Source organism: Heptranchias perlo, chromosome 12 (genome assembly GCF_035084215.1).
Source record: "Heptranchias perlo isolate sHepPer1 chromosome 12, sHepPer1.hap1, whole genome shotgun sequence".
Taxonomy (NCBI): Eukaryota; Metazoa; Chordata; class Chondrichthyes; order Hexanchiformes; family Hexanchidae; genus Heptranchias; species Heptranchias perlo.
In genome coordinates, this window is record NC_090336.1 from 74,111,130 (window position 1) to 74,129,031 (window position 17,902).

The 17,902-nt window shown below is 44.2% G+C and overlaps 1 protein-coding gene across 3 annotated transcripts in view; it reads left to right on the forward strand.

Moving 5' to 3' along the window:
• Positions 1–17,902, forward strand: part of lrrc56 (leucine rich repeat containing 56) — a 131,405-nt gene that overhangs the window by 85,600 nt on the left and 27,903 nt on the right. For all 3 annotated transcript variants that reach the window (XM_067994269.1, XM_067994268.1, XM_067994270.1), the window contains exons 8-10: positions 11,371–11,548; positions 11,919–12,095; positions 13,494–13,558. In XM_067994269.1, coding sequence (XP_067850370.1) covers positions 11,371–11,548; positions 11,919–12,095; positions 13,494–13,558 — 420 coding nt within the window. The remainder of the gene's footprint in view (positions 1–11,370; positions 11,549–11,918; positions 12,096–13,493; positions 13,559–17,902) is intronic.

A 17,902-nucleotide genomic window follows, 5' to 3' on the forward strand; every position in this document is an offset into this window, starting at 1 on the left:
ACGATAATCCGGGACAAAATTATCAGTCACTTGGACGAGTGTGGATTGATTAGGGAAAGCCAGCACGGATTTGTTAACAGCAAATCATATTTAACTAACCTGATAGAGTTTTTTTTGATTAGGTGACAGAGAGGGTCGATGAGGGCAATGCGGTTGATGTGGTGTATATGGACTTTCAAAAGGAGTTTGATAAAGTGCCGCATAATAGGCTTATCATCAAGATTGCGGCCCATGGAATAAAGGGGGCAGTAGTGACATGGATACAGAATTGGCTAAGGGACAGGAAACAGAGAGTAGTGGTGAATGGTTGTTTTTCGGACTGGAGGGAGGTGTACACTGGTGTTCCCCAGGGGTCAGTGCTGGGACCACTGCTTTTCTTGATATATCATTAATGACTTGTACTTGGGTGTACAGGACACAATTTCAAAATTTGCAGATGATTCAAAACTTGGAAGGGTAGTAAACAGTGAGGTGGATAGTGATAGACTTCAAGAGGATATCGACAGGCTGGTGGCATGGGCGGACACGTGGCAGATGAAATTTAACGCAGAAAAATGCGAAGTGATACATTTCGGTAGGAAGAACAAGGAGAGGCAATATAAACTATAGAGCACAATTCTAAAAGGGGTACGGGAACAGAGGGATCTGGGGGTATATGTGCACAAATCGTTGAAGGTGGCAGGGCAGGTTGAGAAAGAGGTTAAAAAAGCATACGGGATCCTGGGCTTTATAAATAGAGGCATAGAGTACAAAAGTATGGAAGTCATGATGAACCTTTATAAAACACTGGTTCGACCACAACTGGAGTATTGTGTCCAGTTCTGGGCACCGCAATTTCGGAAAGATGTGAAGGCCTTTGAGAGGGTGCAGAAGAGATTTACTAGAATGATTCCAGGGATGAGGGACTTCAGTTATATGGATCGACTGGAGAAGCTGGGATTGTTCTCCTTAGAACAGAGACGGTTGCGAGGAGATTTGATAGAGGTGTTCAAAATCATGAAGGGTCCAGACAGAGTAGATAGAGAGAAACTGTTCCCATTGGCAGAAGGGACAAAAACCAGAGGACATAGATTTAAGGCGATTGGCAAAAGAGCCAAAGGTGACATGAGGAAAAACTTTTTTACACAGCAAGTGGTTCGGATCTCGAATGCACTGCCCAAGGAGGCAGATTCAATCATGGCCTTCAAAAGGGAAATGGATAAGTACTTGAAAGGAAAACATTTGCAGGGCAACAGGGATAGGACGGGGGAGTGGGACTAGCTGAATTGCTCTTGCAGAGAGCCGGCACAGACTCCATGGGCTGAATGGCCTCCTTCCATGCTGTAAACTTTCTATGATTCTATCATAAGCAAATTAATCCATGAAGACACCTTAACTACCAAAGTCAGAAGAACAGAGAGTTTGCGGAGGGGGTGGTGGAAGGTTGTAGGGCTGGTGGAGGTTACAGAAATAGGGAGGGGCGCGACCATGGAGGGATTCAAACACAAGGATAACAATTTTAGTTTTGAGACGTTGGAGGGTCAGGAGCCAATGTAGGTCAGCGAGGACAGAAGTGGTGGGTGAATGGGACTTAGTGCAGGATAGGTTACAGGCAGCAGAGTTTTAGCTGACCTGAAGTTTATAGACGGTGGAGGACGGGAGGCCGGCTAGGAGAGCATTGGAAAAGTCATGTCTGGAGGTGATAAAGACATATGGAGGAGGCCATTCAGCCCCTCGAGCCTGTTCCGCCAATCAGTTAGTTCATGGCTGATCTGTACCTTAACTCCATCTACCTGACTTGGTTCCATAACCCTTAATACCCTGACCTAACAAAAATCTATCAATCCCAGTTCTGAAATTTTCAATTGACCCCCAGCCTCTTTTAGTTGGGGGAGAGAGTTCCAGATTTCCACTCCCCTTTGTGTGAAGAAGTTCTTCCTGACATCACCCCTGAACGGCCTAGCTCTAATTTTAAGGTTATAAGAACATAAGAAATAGGAGCAGGAGTAGGCCAATCGGCCCCTCGAGCCTGCTCCGCCATTCAATAAGATCATGGCTGATCTGATCCTAACCTCAAATCTAAATTCATGTCCAATTTCCTGCCCGCTCCCCGTAACCCCTAATTCCCTTTACTTCTAGGAAACTGTCTATTTCTGTTTTAAATTTATTTAATGATGTAGCTTTAAATCATTAAATAAATCATTAAATAAATTCCTGGGGCAGCAAATTCCACGGACCTACTACCCTCTGAGTGAAGAAGTTTCTCCTCATCTCAGTTTTGAAAGAGCAGCCCCTTATTCTAAGATTATGCCCCCTAGTTCTTGATTTCCCCACCAGAGGAAATAGTTTCTCTCCATCCACCCTATCAAATCCTTTAATCAACTTAAACCCCTCGATTAGATTACCCCTTAATCTTCTATACTCGAGGGAATACAAGCCCAGTCTGTGCAACCTGTCCTCATAATTTAACCCTTTTAGCCCCGGCGTCATGGATGATAAATATAAATAATAATATAAAATGAAAGTATTATATAAATACAAGGATAGATTGTATGATTTTAAAATGGCGACGGAATTACCTCTTCATGGCCTGGTCCAATTATCCTTCACCTTCTAACCCTCCTTCACCTAAAGACCATGTGTGGTCTTGAATCTTCAATTGGAACGCCAAAGGGCTACTATATTATTGAGAGCAATGGTCCCAATAACGACCCAAGACCAACACTGATCGAATTTAAGAAAACAGTTCTAATTTAGCTGTCTGCGCATCTGTTCTACTTTCAGACCATGGATCTCAGCTGCCAAATGAAAGGGAATGAAGGTAACAGTGCCTCACAGATGCCTGTATTTTCTTTTTAAGTACCGAGAAGCACTCTATCTCTGATCATAATTTTCCGTGACATGGTGTCACCTTAATGCTGTGTGAAATCTGTGGATATTGTCTTCAGAGCAGTCATATAATGGCACGTAAATACAGCCGCAATTATTGCTGTATTACTGGCAGCTGCCTTAATATAATGGGAAAGGGACCCTCTTTAGAGAGGCACTTTGCATCACTAAGTGCAATTCATGGCTACAGTTCTTTGGGAGTAAACTGGTACAATCCACTATAAAGGTGCTGTAAATATCAAACATTTCTTTAATGGACACCGCTGCTGGCTTGAGGGGTCTCACAGAGTGAAGATTACTGAGAACCTGTAGGAGGGTGATTTTGGATTTTATTCACCACAATAATCAATATTCTATAAGTATATAGAAAGGAAGAGATGAGCGAAAGTAAACGTGGGTCCCTTAGAGGCAGAGACAGGAGAAATTATAATGGGGAATAAGGAAATGGCAGAGACGTTAAACAAATGTTTTGTATCTGTCTTCACAGTAGGAGACACAAAAGCATACCGGAAATAGTGGGGAACCAAGGGGCTAATGAGAGGGAGGAACTTAAAGTAATTAAGATTAGTAAAGAAAAAGTATTAGAAAAATTAAGAGGTCTAAAAGCCATTATTATGGCTGGACCTGATGGCCTGCATCCTAGGGTTTTAAAAGAGGTGACTGCAGAGATAGTGGATGCATTGGTTTTGATCTTCCAGAATTTCCTACATTCCAGAACTGGCCCCGTGGATTGGAAGGTAGCAAATGTAACCCCGCTTTTCAAGAAAGGAGGGAGAGAGAAAACAGGGAACTATAGACCAGCTAGCCTGATGTCAGTAGTAGGGAAAATGCTAGAATCTATTATTAAGGACGTACTAACAGAGCACTTAGAAAATCATAATATGATTAGGCAGAGTCAACATGATTTCATGAAAGGGAAATTGTATTTGACAAATCTACCAGAGTTTTTTGAGGATGTGACTAGCAAGGTAGATAAAGGGGAACCAATGGATGTCGTATGGAATTCAATGTAGACAAATGTGAGGTCATCCATTTTGGATCAAAAAAGGATAGAACAGGGTACTTTCTAAGTGGTAAAAAGTTAAAAACAGTGGATGTCCAAAGGGACTTAGGGGTTCAGGTACATAGATCGTTGACGTGTCATGAACAGGTGCAGAAAATAATCAATAAGGCTAATGGAAATCTGGCCTTTATATCGAGAGGACTAGAGTACAAGGGGGCAGAAGTTATGCTGCAGCTATACAAAACCCTGGTTAGACCGCACCTGGAGTACTGTGAGCAGTTCTGGGCACCGCACCTTCGGAAGGACATATTGGCCTTGGAGGGAGTGCAGCGTAAGTTTACTAGAATGATACCCGGACTTCAAGGGTTAAGTTACGAGGAGAGATTACACAAATTGGGGTTGTATTTTCTAGAGTTTAGAAGGTTAAGGGGTGATCTGATCAAAGTTTATAGATATTAAGGGGAACAGATAGGGTGGATAGAGAGAAACTATTTCCGCTGGTTGGGGATTCTAGGAGTAGGGGGCACAGTCTAAAAATTAGAGCCAGACCTTTCAGGAGCGAGATTAGAAAACATTTCTACACACAAAGGGTGGTAGAAGTTTGGAACTCTCTTCCGCAAACGGCAATTGATACTAGCTCAATTGCTAAATTTAAATCTGAGATGGATAGCTTTTTGGCAACCAAAGGTATTAAGGGATATGGGCCAAAGGCAGGTATATGGAGTTAGATCACAGATCAGCCATGACCTTATCAAATGGTGGAGCAGGCACGAGGGGCTGAATGGCCTACTCCTGTTCCTATGTATATTTGGATTTTCAAAAGGCATTCGATAAGGTGCCACATGCAAGGTTGTTACAGAAGATTAGGGCTCATTGGATTGGGGGTAATATATTAGCAATGGATTGAGGATTGGTTAATGGACAGAAAACAGAGAGTAGGAATAAACGGGTCATTGTACACGAAACACAGAAAGTTAACATGCGGGTACAGCTAGCAATTAGGAAGGCAAATGGTATGTTGGCCTTTATTGCAAGCGTCTTAGAGTACAAAAGTAAGGAAGTCTTGCTGCAATTGTACAGGGCTTTGGTGAGATCACACCTGGAGTACTGTGTACAGTTTTGGTCTCCTTACCTAAGGAAGGATATACTTGCCTTAGAGGCAGTGAAACGAAGGTTCACTAGATTGGTTCCTGGGATGAGAGGGTTGTCCTATGAGGAGAGATTGAGTACAATGGGCCTATATTATCTGGAGTTTAGAAGAATGAGAAGTGATTGCTTTGAAACATATAAGATTCTGAGGAGGCTTGACAGGGTAGATGCTGAGAGGATGTTTCCCATGACTGGAGAGTCTAGAACTAGAGGGACATAGTCTCAGGATACGGTGGCTGCCATTTAGGACTGAGATGAGGAGGAATTTCTTCGTTCAGAGGGTTGTGAATCTTTGGAATTCTCTACCCCAGAGGGATGTGGATGCTCAGTTATTGAGTATGTTCAAGGCTGAGATTGATAGATTTTTGGACTCTAGGGGAATCAAGGGATATGGGGATCGGGCGGGAAAGTGGAGTTGAGGTCGAAGATTAGCCATGATCTGATTGAACGGCGGAGCAGGCTCGAGGGGCAGTGTGGCCTTAATCCTGCTCCTATTTCTTATATTCTTATCAGACATTTCTTGAAGCGTTTTGGAAGATCTGGTGCATCAGCCTCCAAGGCGCTGACGGATGCCACCTGATCCTATTAGAGATCATTGAACCAGTCGAGACAGAACCTTTGACCCGATTGGCAGCTCGGTTTAGTTTTTAGAATAATGGAAATTCAGGGCAAGTTGGGATTTTTTGCACAGCTGAAGCAGATGACGTCACCTCAGCGGAGGGTCACTCTGGAGACAGTCCAGTCTCAGGAGCACACGCTGTGGACTCGGAAATCTGCATTGCCAGGCCATAGCATGTTGCTGGCGTTTGAGTACCTCAGTGGCGGCCCTAGGCCTGCTCGCCTCCAGCGCTGGTGGGGGGGTAACAGGTCAGGGACATCGCCTGTAATTCATGTCACTGGAGCAGCCAAGCAGTGAGTATCTGCTTCTAGGGTCTCTGTTTCGGCAATAAAATTAGTGGGGGAGAGTTTCCACTTCACTGCTCATGGTGCATTTCAGGAAAATGTGCACCCCAGCCCTGCCTGTGATTTTCAATCCATTCAATAATGGATGCAAAATCACAGGTTGGGGTGTGTGATCTCCACATATTTATATTAAATGTAAACCCAAGTTCTGGTTGACCATGTTTAGCCATTCTACATAGCTTGCAATAAGACCATATTTTATATACAGTCCCCACCGCTTATCGCGGTCCTGCGAACACGATTTGCCCGCAATACACAATGGCCAGTATGATGAGGTCTCTCTCTCTTTATCTCTCTCTCTCCCGCTCATCCTCAACGCAGCCCGACAAGTTGGTTTTTCCATCTTTCTTGCAGCAGGCCCAGCGCCGGTCAGAGTTCCTGGTGTTTTATTCTCCGTTTTTCCCGCCGTCGCAGGGGAGGCTCGAGCTGCCCACTCCAATTCGTCTTCCCGCCTGTGTATAACGCGGGTGAGTGGTTCAGACCAGGATTGCTCCCAGTTCTGTAACTCCAAACTGCCCTCACCACGTCCTCTCTTCAATTGAAATAAAGTCCCACAATGATCAGCGTGAAAAAGGGAAGCTAACAATTCATTCAGTTATCGGAGACCCTTAATACAGCCGTTTCTGCCTGCAATAAAAGGAGCACTTAAGACGCTGTGAGCAGTACTTACAATGTAACTTACCGTGGGTAAAGTCACTATGGATATTTTAGTGACGCAATATTTTGGTAAGAAAGAAATTTATGCAACACTTCCTGCCTAGGGTATTTTAGATGCATCAGAACCGAACGTCAGTAAAGGTTTGAATTTAGGATTTCTTTTTGAGTATTCTCAAAAACTTTAAGTAGCAAATGAGCTGAAATTCGACGTTTTGATTTCTTGTAAGAGCGTGTTCAGAGATTGCTTTCAATTTTTCTAAAATCAAGTATAGTTTGTACGTTTCCTCTAGGCTCTGAATTTGTTTCAGGTTCTGCTTTATGATTTATTTTTATTAGGGTTTCCAGAGAATGGCCGAATAAATATTCCAAAGTGATTATAGTGAGAAACCTTAGTAGTGTGTGTTTTTCTACTAAACGAAAATTGTAGTATTTCCTACGTTATTATTGCTTCTCTGCTACTGTATGGCACAAGCCGCAATTCGAGCAGCCGTAAGCTTTCCCCCCCCCCCCCCCCCCAGCTTCCATGCAGCCATCTATAAGAAAGCCTCGGCAAACCGAGGTGGACAGGAGACAGGCGGCCCTGGAACCCATGCCTGCTACCATCTGGCCTGCAATTAAATCCTCGGCCACTGGTGCTTCCAGGCTCCTGCTTGTTTTACTGTTGTTCATCCGAGGATAACGTCAAGTAATTAAACGCAGCTTCTGCCCGATGTAATATTGAATGTTGCTGACCCAAATTTATACTGAACCAATCTCAAGTTTCTGTGTAAACTTTCCTCACAATTTTAATACAAACGCTCGACCAGAGAATAAGCTACCGTTGGAGACAATCGCAGACGAGTTATGCTCGGACATCTGGATCGTCCCATGGATGTTTCATTTAGCTAGTAATTGTTACAAGGCGGCTGTGCACAAGGTTCAGCTGCTGTAACAACGTGTACAATGATGATTGACATACTGGGGGAGATGTGAAATTCGGCAGCCCCATTTTTCCATCCACTGAAACCACTGGTTGAAACATCACGGGATAGGGTTGTACCATATCCTCAGCTGTGAAGCGGAAAATCTCCCTTATAACGTTTACTGCAGTTTCACAACCAGCGCGCTTAGTGTTATCAGTAGCAGGATCTTTATTATCTTGTTTGCAATACAGAAAATAACTGGCATGTGGTAACTTTGGCCCAGTCTGGAGTAGAGCAGCTGTAAAGAATAAATTCCAGCTGTGTGGGTCAGACCTCCAGTTGAGTTTTTTCTTAAGTTATTTGTGTAGTGAGAGCAATAAAAAAATTAATATGTATTCTGACCAATAGGAATTTGATTTGGAACTGTTATTTTGTCAGTTAATACTTTTTAATGTATAAATATATATAATTAATAAATCTTGCATATAGCCCATATCACACATTCCCACTAAACTAATTGCCCGACGTCCCTTCCCAGCTGACATCATAAATGGCCGCCTCTCTTCGGACGCTGTCCCTCTCCTCTTCAAAACTGCCATCACCTCCCCTTCCTCAAAATCCCACCCTCGACCCCTCTGTCCTCATTAAATACCATCCCATCCCCAACTCCACTTTCCCCTCCAAGTTCCTTGAACCCCCTTAGGGTTAAGTTACGAGGAGAGATTACGCAAATTGGGGTTGTATTCTCTAGAGTTTAGAAGGTTAACGGGTGATCTGATCGAAGTTTATAAGATATTAAGGGGAACGGATAGGGTGGATAGAGAGAAACTATTTCCGCTGGTTGGGGATTCTAGGAGTAGGGGGCACAGTCTAAAAATTAGAGCCAGACCTTTCAGGAGCGAGATTAGAAAACATTTCTACACACAAAGGGTGGTAGAAGTTTGGAACTCTCTTCCGCAAACGGCAATTGATACTAGCTCAATTGCTGAATTTAAATGTGAGATGGATAGCTTTTTGGCGACCAAAGGTATTAAGGGAAATGGGCCAAAGGCAGATATATGGAGCTAGATCACAGATCAGCCATGATCTTATCAAATGGCGGAGCAGGCACGAGGGGCTGATTGGCTTACTCCTGTTCCTATGTTCCTAACATGTTGGTACCTCTCACGTCCATGCCCATCTCTCCCGCTACTCCGTGTGCGAACCCCTCCAATCAGGTTTCTCCTCCTCCCACAGCACCAAAAGCCATGAATGCCCATTCCCCAATGTTATCCTGGCCCAGCCTCCCATCCTTCCCCCTCCAAACACTTCAGCTCATTCAAATCCCTGCTGCCCGGATCCTATCCCACCCCAAGTCCTGCTGACCCATCACATCCGTCCTCACTGACCTGCCTTGGCTCCTGGTCCTCCGTCGCCTCAAATTTAAAACCCTCATCCTTGTGTTTAAATCCCTCCATGTGTGAGTGAAGTAACCTGGAATCGCTTCATGCGATCATGGAAATCAGTGGAAGCTTTTTTTTCCATCTTGCTTTCACTCTCCCAGGAAAGATGCAATTCTTGCCCTGTAAATGCTTTCTTCAGTTTACAAATAACTGCAGATCTGGATGATGACATTTAACAGTATTATTTAAGGCAAGGAAAATGTTGCATAATATCTCCAGGAGTCTCTTAAATAAAAAAATTGAGCATGTTAACAAGGATTATTTTTGTACGCAGTCAGTGTAAGGAACATCCTACTAGATTTTAATGATGTGGAGATGCCGGTGATGGACTGGGGTGGACAAATGTAAGGAGTCGCACAACACCAGGTTATACTCCAACAGCTTTATTTGAGATCACAAGCTTTCGGAGGCTTTGCTCCTTCGTCAGGTGAAGGAGCAAAGCTCCGAAAGCTTGTGATTTCAAATAAAGCCGTTGGACTGTAACCTGGTGTTGTGCGGCTCCTTACATAGATTTTGATGAGCATTGGAGCCAGAGGGTAAATGTGTGCCCGTCCACTCTATGCTCTTTTCTGCTCTTCTCCCAATCGGGATCTCACCAACTAGAGACTGCAGTGTCTGCCTACTTGGGAGTGGTGGTGGTGGTGGAATGAAGGAGTCGGGTTGGAGGCAGGCCCATGCCCGGTAACTCCTATTGGCTCCATTTAGCCAGCTGCAGTGGAGACAGTGTGGGAGGTGGCCATCCGTCCAACCTTTAGCAACAGAGGTGTCAGGGCCAAGCAAAGAGGAGAGCATTAGTCATTTATATAAAGGAAAGTGTCGTAACAGAACGCCAATCAAGTGTAGAAGATTATGGCTTTATATTGGCCGACATATGGCCCAGAGTCTCATGGATCAAGAGGTAAGTTGGTGCGAATGAATCTCAGCTTCAAATGTTCTCTTTTCATCAGTTGAGAATAGGCCTATACATTGTGAAAAATCACACTTTGGAATGCTGACTTTCAGCCATGTCATCCCCACACGCTGGAACTCTGCTCTTAAACCCCTCCCCCTTGCTACCTCTCTCACTGCCCTCAAAAGTCTCACTAAAGCCACCTCTGGCCACATATTCGGATATCATTCCTAATTCTTCCACTGCTACTGCTTGGCATCCGTTTTCACATCTCCGAAAACACATTGGGGTGCTTTACTGCATCAAAGAGGGAGAGTGCGCCTCAAACCTTCACCTACGGGGCTTCCTTGACGACAACAAATGTCCTTGCGGACAAATACAAACCATGTCCCGCCTCGCTGAATCACGCCACTAACTAAACTAAACTTTGTTTGCTGGTGGTGACAATGCTCTAAAGTGGCTGGAATTATACACGGAGGCTGCTACATTTAATAAATAACTGCATCAAAGCCGCTATGCAAGTGAGCGTTGTTGACTAGAAATTATTTTCTGTTGTGGTCTATACGCAGTCGGTTGCTGATGCTTTAAGGACAGGTCAAATTCCGTTTCGAAGGGAGCAAACTGCAACAGAATGGGAGGAATGTACAACAAGAAAATACTACTTTAACTTGGTTATTGCCGTGACAACATTTATTCAAAGATGAAAGCTTAAGCCCCCTAATTCACAAAGCTTTTGCACAGCAGCAAGAAAGTAGTTTTCTGAAACTTGGCAGCAAAAAGATCACTTTATAAAATTTTAAGCCCTTTAGAGATTGAGGTTAGCACAGACCAGGGGAATGGAACATAACAGCCAGCAAATTCCTCGCCTCTGCTCCCGATCAGCCGCACTTCCAGCGAAGTTACGGCGGTGCGGTGGGACTGGCTCTGAGGAGCTACATCATTAAATAAATAAATTTAAAACAGAAATCGACAGTTTCCTAGAAGTAAAGGGAATTAGGGGTTACGGGGAGCGGGCAGGAAATTGGACATGAATTTAGATTTGAGGTTAGGATCAGATCAGCCATGATCTTATTGAATGGCGGAGCAGGCTCGAGGGGCCGACTGGCCTACTCCTGCTCCTATTTCTTATGTTCTTATGTTCTTATATCTAGCTGGTTTGCACTGGACTAGACAGTGTATTTACCCTCTGAGCTGCTCCCTTGTTTAATTATAGCACGGCCCAAAATTCTACCATTCCAACTACTTTTATTATGTTTTTTTCCTTTTGCTTACGCCTCTGTGAAGCACCTGGGGATTTTTTTTTACTACGTTATAGATGCTATACCAATGCAAGTTGTTACTGTTGATCAGAAATTAGTCTGGGAAGAACTTTGACCGCTTAGAATTTTGTTTGACATTTTTAATGAAAATTGAAACTTAAAAGTATGTTGACAAGATCCATAAATCACGATGAAAACGGTTGTCATTTTTGTCATTATTTCCTCCCCCCCTCCCCAGGATTCAAATTGTAACTACAGGGAGTCAGTTAAAAAGCTAATCCCACATTTGAAGCATTTGGACGACATTCCTGTGAGTGAGACCTGCGTCCAGTCTAACAGTACCGTCAGTAAGGATTGGCTAATTGTGAAGGAAGCTATTAAGGATGGCATCTCAGCTGAGGATCTTGAAAATCTAGGTCTGTGGGATAACTCCCGAGCGATTATTAAAAACGCCACAAGCACCCATGAAATGTGATCATAAACAGGAAAGAACATAAACATTTCTAGTGTCTTGTCATAACGACTTACTCATGCTGTTAATGTTTGTACACAAAAGTGGTAGTAGACCAGCAGACTGCCAGTAAAATAGATAATTTAAAAAAAAAGTTGTACACCATCGCACACTTTAGCTTAGACCCTCTAAATGTTGAGCGTCTTAATCAATATATTTGATTGGAATACTGCATATGGAGAAATCTGTGCAAAATTAGTCTTTTTTTTAAAACAATGTTTTGACTCCATATTGACAGTCTTCTGTAAAAACAAACTGTTCCTTTAAATGTACAGGTGATCAAATAACCCCCGGAAGGCCAGCTTCCAGGCAGCATGGTTCATCTCGAAGGGCGTCAACTGCCCAGAGGCCACACAGCGCTGGGAGACTGTCCACAGGGTCTGCTGCTGGTGCCTGCTGGGCAGGAGCTCCTGATACCAGGCTTGAAGATGACGCGAGTGACCTGACACACGGTAATGAAACGTCCACTTCTTTCTATAATTAACCCCTTTCAAAGTACTGCAATGAATTTTTTTTCACTCAGCGAGTTGTTTCGATCTGGAATGCGCTGCCTGAAAGGGCGGTGGAAGCAGATTCAGCAATAACTTTCAAAAGGGAATTGGATGAATACTTGAAGGGGAGAAATTTGCAGGGCTGTGGGGAAAGAGCAGGATAGCTCTTTCAAAGAGCTGGCACAGGCACGATGGGCCGAATACGTTCTATGATTCTAATTTCCTTTGCACCTCTCAGAATTCTCTGCTCTTTTCACTCATGTAACTTCAGTGTCGTTATTGCACTCGATGTTACGAAGTAAAGTAACAAGAGTCCACAGAGCCACCCAGAATCTTCTACTGCCGTCTTCTCTGAAAGTACATACTATGTTGGCAAAACACTATTGTCCTTGCAAGAGAAATAAGGAAGTAGCAGAGTGAGCAGGTCGACCTCAAACAGCGCAGAGAATTCTGAATTAGCTTGTTCGTTTTTGGTTTAAAATAAAATTTCAAGACCAGGAGTAACCATGAAGAGCTACATAAAAAGGCTTGTTGGAAAAGGGGGTGATATATACGAGAGAAGCTGCCTTAAAAAGTTCCTTTAAGTTAGAGATCATGGTGCATCAGAGAAACTCCTAAAAGTTAGCTGTTTGTGAGCAAGGCAACGATAGGTTGTTCAGGTCTCCAAACTTTTAAATTATTTCTGAAGGTCCGATTTTTCTTTTTGTAGATCAAAAATATACAGGAAAATAATTCCCAGCTGCACTGTCACTTCCAAATGGAAGGGGAATTGGGGAATATAAGATGAAAGCTAGTTTGCTACAGCAGGGGTGTCCCCTCACAAGGCCAACAACACCAAGGGGGGGGGGGGGGTCAAAGAAATTTGGATCGTTCCCCTTGCAGAAGGGGCCAAGGGAGGGCTGAACGGGGGCAGCCTCATGGGGTACCAGAGAGTCGCGGCCCCATGCAAATATGCCCTGCCCTCCCCTCCTGCTGACCCGGCAAACTCCGGTGACCTCAGCGCTCGGAGGGCACCAGCAGGCTCAATCGCCAGGATCGCGGCCCGCGGATTCTCGCGGGCCAATTTCCGCATCGAGGGGGCGGGGACCTGAGCTCGGAAGAGGGAAGCTGAGCCGACGGCTTAGAATGAACTGCTTCCTGGAGAGGGCGGGGGAAATGCATGCAACAAACTATCTGGGGAGATGGTCGGCAAATTGAGGAGGGAGCTGGGCAGTTTTCAGGCCAAAGAGGCGATTGAGGGGTATGGAAGTATTTGAGCTTTGGGACCAGTCAGGTGTACCAAAATAGTCCTGTCCCTTGTAAAGTACGTCTATAAATGCCGGTCTCACCACCTTAATGACCTCTTGGTTCTGTTCCCAGGTGCGGGCAGCATTTTTTGTGGAAATCCTGTCACAGCACTTCGCGCGCGGAGGAAGAAGCAAAGTGTAAGGCTTTTCTGTGGTTTTATTGACAAAGTCTGGCGCACGGCCGTGCTCTAAAAGAGCTTGTACATGGATTGTGTCTCTGCAATACAGAAATGGTTGAAATCCTTTAGTCGACCTGCGTGAAGCAAGTTCAGGATCCCACAGCAGCCCGGGTATAGCCTCTTGTGAGGATTCCCTTTGCTTCGTGCCCTTGTCGCGCTGTCAAAATATCCTGTCCGTCCCTCACACCCGATCCTCTTCTGCCCTCGCCCTCACCAGTGCTTTGGAAGTGCCGTTCCCCAACTTGATACCTTCACCTGTGTGTGTGTGTGTGTGTGTGTGTGGTGACGCAAAGGCCCATTGCCACTACTGTCACACGTGCAGATTTTTGTGTCAAGTGAAATGTATTTCAAAAATAGAAAGAAAATCAGTCAGTTCCTGCTGTTTTCAGAGAAACTTCCCCAGCGACAGAAAATGCTCTCTAATTGACCTCTGGATGTGCTTAAAGCAATTGGCCTCTAATTGACCTCCGAATGTGCTTAAAGCAATTGGCCTCCAAATGACCTCTGAATGTGCTTAAAGCAATTGGCCTCTAATTGACCTCTGAATGTGCTTAAAGCAATTGGCCTCCAATTGACCTCTGAATGTGCTTAAAGCAATTGGCCTCCAATTGACCTCCGAATGTGCTTAAAGCAATTGGCCTCCAATTGACCTCCGAATGTGCTTAAAGCAATTGGCCTCTAATTGACCTCTGAATGTGCTTAAAGCAATTGGCCTCTAATTGACCTCGGAATGTGCTTAAAGCAATTGACCTCTAATTGATCTCAGCTATCCCTATTTATATTAAGAAGGCCATTTACCACGCCCCTTAGCAGCAGAGTAATACATTTTGTGTTACATGGCTTAATGCTCCTGTTCTTATTTTTAAAAAAACCTATATCCACCCCCTGGCCCCCTGACTTAATGTGAGCAATGCCATGGGGGATCCACCAGCCTCTATTAAAAATTAATAGCCAAAACAGGAAGAAAGGATGACATGCAATTGTGCAAAAAATTCAATGAGTCATTTCTTCTCCAGTTCCCCAGATAATGTGGAGTCATCCTGATGACTGAGTAGTGAGAAAAGGTTTTGATTGGCCGTGGCTCAGTGGGCAGCACTCTCGCCTCTGGGTCAGAAGCGAGACTTGAGCCCGTAATCCAGGCTGACACTCCCAGTGCAGTGCTGAGTGAGTGCCGCACTGTCGCAGGTGCCGTCTTTCGGATGAAACGTCAACCGAGGCCCTGACTGCCCTCTCAGGTGGACGTAAAAGGTCCCTTGGCACTATTTCGAAGACGAGCAGGGGCGTTCTCTCTGGTGTCCTGGCCAATATTTATCCCTCAACCAACATTACTAAAAGCAGATCATCACATTGCTGTTTGTGGGATCTTGCTGTGCGCAAATTGGCCGCCGCGTTTCCTACATTATAACAGTGACAACACCTCATAAGAACTTCATTGGCTGTAAAACGCATTAGGACATCCTGAGGTCTTCAAAGGCGCCATATAAATGCAAGTACTTTCTTGAGCAGTAACTTATATAGTTTGCAATGTTACATAGTGAGAGAAACATACCAGAAATAGTGGGGAACCAAGGATCGAACAAGAGTGAGGAACTTAAAGTAATTAATATTAGTAATGAAAAAGTACTGGAGAAATTAATGGGACTAAAAGCTGACAATTCCCCTGGACCTGACGGCCTACACCCCAGGGTTCTAAAAGAGGTGGCTGCAGAGATAGTGGATGCATTGGTTGTGATCTTCCAGAATTCCCTAGATTTTAGAATGGTCCCAGTGGATTGGAAGGTAGCAAATATAACACCGCTATTCAAGAAAGGAGGGAGAGAGAAAACAGGGAACTACAGACCAGTTAGCCTGACATCAGTAGTCGGGAAAATGCTGGAATCCATTATTAAGGACGAAGTAACAGAGCACTTAGAAAATCATAATATGATCAGCCAGAGTCAACACGGTTTTATGAAAGGGAAATCGTATTTGACAAATCTACCAGAGTTTTTTGAGGATGTAACTAGCAGGGTAGATAAAGGGGAACCAGTGGATGGAGTATATTTGGATTTTCAAAAGGCATTCAATAAGGTGCCACACAAAAGGTTGTTACACAAGATAAGGGCTCATGGGGTTTGGGGTAACATATTAGCATGGATAGAGGATTCGTTAACGGGCAGAAAACAGAGAGTAGGGATAAACGGGTTATTTTCAGATTGGCAGGCTGTAACTAGTGGGGTACCGCAAGGATCAGTGCTTGGGCCTCAGCTATTTACAATCTTCAGAGTAAACTAGCAGGGAACACAAAAACTGACTAAAAGCTTCTATAAATATGTCAAGAGATAAAGATTAGTGAAGACAAATATATGTCCCTTACAGTCAGAAATGGGGGAAATTATAATGGAGAACAAAGAAATGGCAGAACAATTAAACACATACTTTGGTTCTGTCTTCACAAAGGACACAAATAACCTGCCAGAAATGTTAGGGAACCAAGGGTCCAGTGAGAGGGAGGAACTGAAGGAAACCAGTATTAATTTAAAAAAATAGTGCAAGGGAAATTAATGGGGCTAAAGGCTGACAAATCCCCAGGGCCTGATAATCTACATCCCAGAGTACGAAAGGAAGTGGCCTTGGAAATAGTGGATGCATTGGTGATCATCTTCCAAAATTCTATAGACTCTGGAACAGTTCCTACAGATTGGAGGGTGGCAAATGTAACCCCACTATTCAAAAAAGGAGGGAGAGAAAAAACAGGGAATTGCAGACCAGTTAGCCTAACATCAGTAGTGGGGAAAATGGTAGAGTCTATTATAACAGAACACTTGGAGGGCATTAACAGGATTGGACAAAGTCAACACGGGTTTATGAAAGGGAAATCATGCTTAACAAATCTACTGGAGTTTTTTGAGGATGTAACTAGTAGAATAGATAGGGGAGAACCAGTGGATGTGGTGTATTTGGATTTTCAGAAGGCTTTTGATAAGGTCCCACACAAGAGGTTAGTGTGCAAAATTAAAGCACATGGGATTGGGGGGAATATACTGGCATGGATTGAGAATTGGTTGACAGACAGGAAACAAAGAGTAGGAATAAACAGGTCTTTTTCCAGGTGGCAGGCAGTGACTAGTGGGGTACCGCAGGGATCAGTGCTTGGGCCCCAGCTATTCACAATATATATCAATGATTTGGATGAGGGAACTAAATGTAACATTTCCAAGTTTGCAGACAACACAAAGCTGGGGTGGAATGTGAGCTGTGAGGAGGATGCAAAGAGGCTCCAATGTGATTTACACAAGTTGGGTGAGTGGGCAAGAACATGGCAGATGTGGATAAATGTGATAGATTGGGAAAAGGGAAGGTGCAACGAGACCTGGGTGTCCTTGTACACCAGTCGCTGAAAGTGAGCATTCAGGTGCAGCATGCGGTTAGGAAGGCGAATGGTATGTTGGCGTTCATTGCAAGAGGATTTGAGTACAGGAGCAGGGATGTCTTACCGCAGTTATACAAGGCCTTGGTGAGACCACATCTGGAGTATTGTGTGCAGTTTTGGTCTCCTTATCTGAGGAAGGATGTCCTTGCCATGGAGGGAGTGCAACAAAGGTTTACCAGACTGATTCCTGGTATGGCAGGACTGACGTATGAGGAGAGATTGGGTCGACTAGGCCTATATTCACTAGAGTTTAGAAGAATGAGAGGTGATCTCATCGAAACATATAAAACTCTAACAGGACGAGACAGACTAGATGCAGGGAGGATGTTCCCGATGGCTGGGGAGTCCAGAACCAGGAGTCACAGTCTCAGGATACGGGGTATGCCATTTAGAACCGAGATGAGGAGAAATTTCTTCACTCAGAGGCTGGTGAACCTGTGGAATTCTCTACCACAGAAGACAGTGGAGGCCAAGTCATTAGATGTATTCAAGAAGGAGATAGATATATTTCTTAATGCTAAAGGGATCAAGGGATATGGGGAAAAAGTGGGAACAGGGTACTGAGTTAGACGATCAGCCATGATCATTTTGAATGGCGGAGCAGGCCCGAAGGGCCGAATGGCCTACTCTTGCTCCTATTTTCTACGTTTCTATGTTAATGTCTTAGATGAAGGGACAGAGTGCAGTGTATCCAAGTTTGCTGACGGTATAAAGCTAGGTGGGAAAGTAATCATGGCTGATCTGTGATCTAACTCCATATACCTGCCTTTGGCCCATATCCCTTAATACCTTTGGTTGGCAAAAAGCTATCCATCTCAGATTTAAAATTAGCAATTGAGCTAGTATCAATTGCCGTTTGCGGAAGAGAGTTCCAAACTTCTACCACCCATT